The sequence below is a fragment of the Theropithecus gelada genome, chromosome 9, assembly GCF_003255815.1.
Source record: "Theropithecus gelada isolate Dixy chromosome 9, Tgel_1.0, whole genome shotgun sequence".
NCBI classification, from domain to species: Eukaryota; Metazoa; Chordata; class Mammalia; order Primates; family Cercopithecidae; genus Theropithecus; species Theropithecus gelada.
Window position 1 is genome coordinate 21,172,989 of NC_037677.1, and position 8,519 is coordinate 21,181,507.

At 47.6% G+C, this 8,519-nt stretch overlaps 1 protein-coding gene across 1 annotated transcript; it reads right to left on the reverse strand.

Moving 5' to 3' along the window:
* Window positions 1–1,068: 1,068 nt before the first annotated feature.
* On the reverse strand, window positions 1,069–6,711 carry BAMBI (BMP and activin membrane bound inhibitor). The gene is made up of 3 exons (XM_025397615.1): window positions 6,075–6,711; window positions 2,457–2,744; window positions 1,069–2,013 (listed from the first exon to the last, which is right to left on the reverse strand). The coding sequence occupies exons 1-3, from the start codon at window positions 6,148–6,150 to the stop codon at window positions 1,595–1,597; spliced, it is 783 nt and encodes a 260-aa protein (XP_025253400.1). The 5' UTR covers window positions 6,151–6,711; the 3' UTR covers window positions 1,069–1,594.
* Between the last annotated feature and the right edge of the window lie 1,808 nt (window positions 6,712–8,519).

Below are 8,519 nucleotides of genomic sequence, written 5' to 3' on the forward strand. Positions count from 1 at the left end.
AAATATACAAAGGAATTGAGAAGATACTCTCCATGGCATATTATTCTGACATTTAAAATAAGAAAGATCCACTGGGGGCAAGGGAAGTACACAAATAAGTCATACGTTTTGTTTTGTTTTGTTTTTTTGTTTTTTTTGAGACGGAGTCTCGCTCTGTCACCCAGGTTGGGGTGCAGTGGCCGGATCTCAGCTCACTGCAAGCTCCGCCTCCCGGGTTCACACGATTCTCCTGCCTCAGCCTCCCGAGTAGCTGGGACTACAGGCGCCGCCACCTCGCCCAGCTAATTTTTTGTATTTTTTAGTAGAGACGGGGTTTCACCGTGTTAGCCAGGAGGGTCTCGATCTCCTGACCTAGTGATCCGCCCGTCTCGGCCTCCCAAAGTGCTGGGATTACAGGCTTGAGCCACCGCGCCCGGCCTAAGTCATACGTTTAAATTCAGGCTGGGCAATGTCACCAGGACCGAAAGTCTTATAGGAGGAAACTGTTTCCTAGCTGTGTTACTGGCAAAAGCCAGTATCTATTTGGTTCCCTAAAGGATCATTTGGGAGGAGGAAACCTAGTAGCAGTTATTTAAATCAACTGGTATATCATGTTCACTACAGAAAACCTTTCTAAGGAGGAAGTTAAAAAAAAAAAGCATCACACTGTTGAAGTGCAAGGTTTAAAATTAAGAGTGTTGTACGGTAGGGTTCAGCTAACTGGGGAGCCAAAATACTCAATTTGGCTTAGGACAAAATAAACTGGCCAATTAATCAACAGTAAAAGGAGACAGTGACTAACCTGAACAAAAAAAAGTTTTGTTTAGTTGGGTTTTTTTTCTTTTTTGGGTGGAGGTAGACACACTGGAAAAGGTATTCCAGAACACCTGGATCAAAATGACCTTTGCTAAGTCAACTCTAGAAATTGATCAATCACATCTGACCTGGTACACACAAATTTCAGATCTCCTTCTTAGATGAAAGCTAGAACTAGAATTATCCTATAACCAGAAATGTGGGTAAGACACTAAAAGACGGTCAGTATACATTTAGAAACTCCATACTGTAAGATTACACAGGCACATGGAAGAATAAGCAAGATCTTGGTCTTGTTTAAAAAAGAAAAGAGAAAAAGAAAAAATCAAGCCACATCCTGGAGTTGACAACAAGTGAGCAACAGCAAATGGCCATTAGTGTAATTAACATGTACTGTCTCACGCTTCCCAGTTAAATTTATGGCAGACACTATTAAATTTCAGACAAAATATATATATTTCTTTTAAATCTTTACAATAAATCAAGATGTAGAAGCTTACATAGGGCACATTTTTGTTTATTTAGGTACTCAATTCCATCTCCCTTGGATGCAAATAACCCTGGTGACAGTGTGTACAAAGTCTTCTCTTTGCTTTCTATAATTTTAAAGTAACACATTTGACTGTATTTAAGTCTGTGCAAATAATCCTTCAGAAGAAATATCCAAGATTCTGTTTGCAGAGGTCATTTTGTCTCTCAAAGATGATTAAATGAGTTTGTCTTCAGATAAAGTGCTCCTGTCCAGCAGAACTCAAAAGGCCTTCAAGCGTTCAAGAAGTGTAGTTCAGATAAGACTCGGTCATACGAATTCCAGCTTCCCGTGCCCACTGTACATGCCCCAGTGAACGAGCGAGAGGATCTTATCATTGCTGAGGTCTGCTTGTCTCATTTTATCACAGGTCAGACAGCAGTTCTCGTGCCCACTGACCGGCACCATGCATTCCAAGTCTAACTTTGCAACCTGCCCCTTTTTGGAATGGTGTCCGTGAAAGCTGTAGTGCAAACGGGAGAGCATCTGTTGCCGCTGATCCTGCAGCCTCTTGTTTTCACTTCTAAGCATCCTCAGGGCCAACATAATAAGCAACACTAAAATCAGCCCTCCAGCAATGGGCACGGCAATGACTGCGGCCCGGAACCACAACTCTTTGGAAGAAGTCAGCTCCTGCACCTTGGTGATAAGGTTTCTGCTACCATCATGCTGATACCTGTTTCCTTGTCCTAAAGGAGTACAAAGAAAATGATCAAACTCCATGTTAACTCCTCCTAGGGATATATTCATAATCATCAATTCATTTTATCCAGGAATTCCATTAAAAAGCAGCTTACAATTAAATCAACGATATTTAGAAAACATTGCAAAACTATCTAAAGAAGCTTACAAACGCATTTGTTTACAGACTGTCATTACTGAGATGTAATGGCCTTTTAATGTCTTCAAAATGTTGAAAAAACAGGCAAAACCTATTATGTAGACAGACATCTAATGCTCAGGCAGACATAAAAGCCACTCAATCAAGATGCATCTTTGTATCCAGCCAGGCTTCTCCCTCTGGTGTCTCTAATTACATTAACAACAAAATCAATAGCAGACACACGAAGTCGTGGCTGTCACAAGTCTATAGATCAGGCAGGCATTCTGGTTAGAAACGGCTTCTACCTACCTGAGGCCTCACCCTTGGGAGGAGAGAGAACATCATGCAACCCTCTGTAATTGCACATGTCTTCATGACAGCATTCCAATGTGGGCATGGTGGTGCCAGAGTGGTTTCGGGCCTGTTTGGCTTGGCAGATGTCTGCCGTGCTTGCAAGAGAGTCCAGGCAGCCATGGGTGAGTGGGGAATTTGAGTTCTGAGGATCAAGAAGTCTAGAGAAGCAGGCACTGAGCTCAGATTTACACATATAACCAGTGGCTACACAGTGGGCAGCATCACAGTAGCATCGAATTTCACCTGAAAACAATGAGAGATCACGTCAAACTCTGCTCCAGAAACCAGATAAAGCAACTATTTAGGCAGCTGCTAAATCCCATATTCAAAGGCACGGAACTTTTAGATCATCCAAGCTCAGGGCTCCAGTCCATGGAGCCTGGAGAAGCCCTTCCCTGCAGCCAGTAGGTAAGTTTCAATCCAGTTAAATGTACTTTTGGCAATGTAGTAATCCCAATAGCAGGTTTCTGAGGAGTTTAGAGAGTCATTTTAAAAAAACTTGCTTTTTGAAGGAAATAGTAATGAGTATAATTTCTCCTACCATAACGTAAATCACGTTATTTATTCATTTTAACCCTACATGACCATACAACATAAAATGCTAGGCTTTTTGATTTTGTCAGTATAAATATTTGATCGGAACTACTGAATTGTTTACTATCCCACAGGACTGTGCCAAGAGTTAAGAGCTTTAGCTAACACCTTATAAAGTTATTAACTAGAAACACAACAATCTAGAAATTGCCCAGGTCAGGAGGTTTTAAAACTATGAAACTAGGCAGCTATTTGCAACCTCTCTAGAAAAGGCAAACTTTTTGCCTATAAAGATCTTTTCATGCAGAGGAGCTTTTAGTCAGTATATTGTAAAACAGGAACTAGGCAGTTTACAATTAGTGGTTTACTTGCCAAAGTCAATTTCTTTCAGCCCAAATGGAAAGTCATAAAAGGTGGGGGGAGTATAAAACTGCAAGGCTAACTTCTCCTCCTCCTCCTCACAAGTTTTACATGTAATTTGACATGTGATCTAAAAGGGGAAACATTGAAACTGAAAATCCTCTGCTGGTTGAATGAAAAATCCTTAAGGAAACCTCAAATTTTCTACAGGAAGTGATTAAAAGTTTCCTTTATAAAAACTTATTTTGTGAGTTGCATGGCTCGGTTCACATTTTGTCACAGGGCAAGATTGGAGGCTTTAATATCAGTTTCTAGTTGAAATAATCTGGGTCTTAAAGTTATCACTAATACGATATCTACCTAGTGGACCCTGGTCGCTGTCACATGCCACAGCAAGTAAACTGAACTAATGCACGAGCCTCTTCCAGTTTCCCGTCTGAAGATCCGAAACCTCCACTCTGAAATTAAACACCAGGATCTGCTGTTTTACAAACCTCTTCCCACCCTTACCTTTCTTCTTCCCCCTCTCTCTGATGCCGAGTAAGGTGTCTCATTTAATTATCTGTCCAAATTCCAGACCACGGTATGGTATGCTCTGCTTTCACCGGACACTGCCAGTGCTTCGGTTCTAAAAAAAACCAGCCCACTAAACACAGATCTTTAGCAACCCCTAACAGTCCAAAGCTGGGGTTCTCGCTCCTAAATCTGCACTCGCCATCCTGAGGTTGGGCCCAAGTTCCTTCTCTGCTTCAAGAACCTCGCTTTGCAGAATCACTTCTCTGCTCTTTCTCCTCCTCGCTCCAAGCTCACTTTATTTTCCACATAAAGCTCACCAGTCTTCTGGGGTGATGACTACATATTCCTAGTTTGACAAATTCCATATACAGATTTAAAGTATAAATAAAACAGATTAAAAGCCCATTTTGACCCTATTAGTTTCAGACCTTGTACAGAAAAGGAAGACTGAATACAAGTAAAATGCTGCTTAAATGTTTATGAGAGCCTATTTAAAATACTGTATTTTCAATGACCTAAAAACAGCCTAATAAAATTTTGACAGGTAACTGGGAAAGTTCTAACTACTTTTTTTTTTTTTAATTGGAGCCACATTTTAAGCAAGGAGAATGGACTTTTGTACCACTGTATTAAAACTATATTTCTGTCGTTCATAGTTTCTTCCTGTGGCATGCAAAAGGCCAGAAAGGGGACTGGTATTTTGAAACTGTGGAACAATGCCCTTCTGTTTCTGCCCCCTTCTCGTTACTGTATGTAGTGATTAAACAAAAATGTCTGCTTTAGTCAAGATGGCTACAGGAGAGACTGCTGGCTTCTTTTAAAGCTTTTGAAGTCCGCAGCCGTCAGAAATCTCTGATCCCCTAATTATATCATTATCAGGCACATAGTTTCGGTATCTGTGACTTCATGTCAGCCTCAGTCCCTCCCTGTTCTGCCCGCCTTTGATAGGGCCAGGAGGCTCCCCTCTGCAAGCTGTAAGGGCTGTTATTTAGGGTTAATTACACCCTTCCTTCCAAAATAAATAAATACTGTAGCACATCATCCTCGCTGGGCTAACTTATGCTTTAACCTCATGCCTGCTACATAGCAATTAGAAGTAGGGGGCTGCAAAGGCTAAACAGTGCTTCCTACTTAAAAAAAATTATCTGTTCACAGAACAGTAGGTAGATTTCATAGCAGGGAGGTGAGGGGAACCTTGAAATTCAGAGGAAGTTCGGGTTATTTCTATCTAAAAGGTGAAAGCCTGCAGAGGAAAGAAGGAACTGACCCGCTGCCTTTGCCTTTTTTTTTTTTTTTTTTTTTTTGGTCTTGTTTGTAAAATATGAGGTGAGTAGGAAATGAGACGCTGACAGAGCCTACTCCTCCTGGCTACTGAAAAGCAACACAACACACACTCCTGCACACCTCGGACACCTTAACTCCCAGGGAAACCCAAACACTCGCTCGCACACACTCAGAGAGACTTACGCAGAGACACACACAGAGACTCAGATACACATTCAGAGATACAAAGACACTTAGAGACAGACATAGAAATGCATTCAGAAAGACACTCAGGGTCACAGAGATACATTGAGAAATACAGAGACTCAGACACATTCAGAGACACAAAGACTCAGAGACACAGAAATGCATTCAGAGATAAATTCAGAGACATACTCAGACAGAGATACACTGAGTGATACAAAGGTTCAAACACACATTCAGTGACACAACACTCAGAGAGACACAAATGCTTTCAGAGATACTGAGGCTCAGAGACACACGCACAGAAATACATCCTGAGGCACTCACACAGACACGCTGCGGGCAAGCGGCAGCTACGGGCCGGGGTCTGCGATTCCTCCCGGTCGTCCGGGCCCCCAGGGTGAGGAGGCGGCGGCGTCGAGCCGAGACTCCGGCCTCGCTCCCCGCTGGGCTGCAAACGCGCCACTCCCCGCAGGCAGAGCCAAGAGGACCCTCTGATTATCGACTGCCCTGAGATCGGAGTCCGCATCCACGCGCCAGGCCACCGCCGCGACTTCTAAGAACACAGTAACTTGTCGCGACCTGCGGCTCCGGCGCGGGAGGGAGCCTCGCCCACCGCTAACAAAGCCTCTGCAGCGGGCTCCAAAGCCCCGCGACGGGTACGGGACCCCGGGCTCTTGCGCCCCCGGCACCCACCTTTGGTGAGCAGCACGGCCATGGCGCAGAGCTCCAGCTGCAGCCAGATGAAGATGTAGCTGGAGTGGCGATCCATTGACGCCCCGCACAGCCGCGGCGCCCCCGCCGGCTCCCGGAGCCCGGGCTCGGCGGCAGCCTACTACCCCCGGAGCGCGCAGGGCATGGGCCCTGCCCGGAGCTGCGGGCGCCGTCAGCGGCGGGGCTGGGGTTCGGGCCGCGGCCAGAGCATGGAGCGCGGCTACAGGGCGCGCCCAGGAGCCCAGAAAAGTTTCCCGGTCCCGCCTCGGCGGCCACCGGCTCCCTTGCCCCACTCGACTCTAGGGCTGCACGCTAGCCCCGGGCACCGACGCGGGCCAGGGTGGGCTCCCGGCCTTCAGTCCCCGCTAGCAGCCACTCTCCGCGAAGAGGGCAGGGGCTCCCCAGAGCGCTAGCGGATCCACCGCAGCTCCCGCCCGCGCCAGCCCAGGTCCCGCCGGCTCCGCGCCGTAAATAGCGCCCCGCGCGGGGAGCCAGCCCGGGCGGCCCCGCCTCGCCCCGCCCCGCGGCGTCCGATTGGCCGCCGGGCTCCTGTCAATCCACCCCGCAGCTAGGGGCGGGCCCAGACGCGAGCGCGGAGGGACCTGCCCGGCGGCTCCGAGCGGCGCCGGCGTCTGGGGCGCCCGGCTGGGGCGCTGCCGTCTCCCGCGCTCCCCCTTGCGGAGGCCTGCGCGTCCATGACCTTCGCGAGGCTCCGGGGGAGCCCAGCCCCGGGACCCGCTCGGGAACCCGCCTCCGAGACCCTGACGGCTCAGTCTCGGGCGGTCAGCGTCCCCCAGCCCGGAGCTTCTTTTGGGTGCCCCCCAAAACACGCAGGGGGGCTGCGTGGTGGTCCTCCCCGGCCGCACTGCATTTTCTGGAGCCCCCAGGGGCGAGTGACGACGCTCCGGCCTGTGCAGATGGCGGAAGAGGGTTCGGGTCGGAACCTGGACGAGGCGGCCCAGCGCTGAGGTCTGCGTTCAGCCTTCGCCCCCCACCCCCTTAGCGTGCCCGCCTCGAGCTGCCAGCCAGGGGATCAATAAAGCCCAGACAGACCGACTGTTGATCAGTTAGGAGCCGCTAGGTTCTCCCGGGTACACGGGACGAGTAGCCGGCTAGAGACACTTAACGAAAATTAGCAAATCCAAAAGCACCCGGCGCCAGCGAGACGACACTGGCCGAGACTGACACTCAATTAACCACCCCCCAAACAGTCGCTGGCAAACACGCCGGCTGACCCTGATCAATATCAGCCCCGCAGTGATCTCCTCCTTGAGATGCTAATTCATTTATTAGGGATCACGGGGCTGCCCTTCCCAAGGTACTCAAGGTGGTCTTGCTGTAGTTTTTTCTTCCCTCGGCTCTGGAAGGAATTAAGCTTAAAACTCATTATCTGAGGGAATGTTCTTTTATCCTCTCCCTCCAAAACCTGAGATGAACAAAAGTCAACCATTTGCAAAATTCTTCTTGAGAATCTGCCAGAGCTTCCCTACCCGATATGTCAAAAGGGGGTGGGGCGGGGTGGGGAAAGAAAGAAAGAGAAGCACATTTCATGCTAAGGTGAGAATTATAAAGTCAAATCCTTTAGGACTAGAGTGCAGACATGAGCTTTAAGACTAAGAAAAATGTATCTATGTCTTGAGGACTGAAAGTCAAGGCGAACATACCTCAAACGCCTAACCTTTTAAAGCTGTTGAAAGTCTGCAGAGCTGCAGGATGTACTTAATGAAATTGCCTTTGAAAAATAATGTTTATGTGCAGAAAAATAAAATAATTTCATAAACTGATGCTCAGACCATTACTTCTCTAGATCAAAATTGCATCTAAAAGGAGAGAAGGAGAAGCCCAGCAGAACTTTTAAAAGAAAATTAAACTGGTTAGGGCACCAGGTAAACAGCAGGTTTCTCAGACAAGTTTCTTAAGGGGCGTGCTGACAAGTCAGTCCTGGGGCCGAGTTTGATTAGAACTTCCTGGCTACTAGAACCTTGACAAGTTAACAATTGTAAGGTTTTTATGCAGGCAATACTTTTTTTTCCGAGACGAGTCTGGCTCTGTCGCCCAGGCCAGAGTGCAGTGGCACTATCTCGGCCCACTGCAACCTTCCACTTCCCCGGTTCAAGCGATCTCCTGCCTCAGCCTCCTGAGTAGGTGGGATTACAGGCGCGCGCCACCACGCCAGGCTAATTTTTGTATTTTTAGTAGAGACAAGGTTTCACCATGTTGGTCAGGCTGGTCTCGAACTCCTGACCTCGTGATCTGCCCGCCTCGGCCTTCCAAAGTGCTGAGATTACAGGCGTGAGCCACCGCGCGCCGGAGGACAATACTTTTCATGTAATGATACACTTTCTTTTAGAGAGTCAATTATTAGCTAAAAGGAAACTTTCAGGGTATATTCGTTCAACCTGGCCTCCCACGGTAGGCCAGGCTTGC

Coding starts and splice junctions, on each gene's coding strand:
- BAMBI (XM_025397615.1), bottom strand. CDS start 6,150: ATGGATCGCCACTCCAGCTACATCTTCATCTGGCTGCAGCTGGAGCTC. Junction 2,745..6,074: donor GGCCGTGCTGCTCACCAAAG/GTGGGTGCCGGG, acceptor CATTGTTTTCAG/GTGAAATTCGATGCTACTGT. Junction 2,014..2,456: donor TCCCAAGGGTGAGGCCTCAG/GTAGGTAGAAGC, acceptor GTACTCCTTTAG/GACAAGGAAACAGGTATCAG.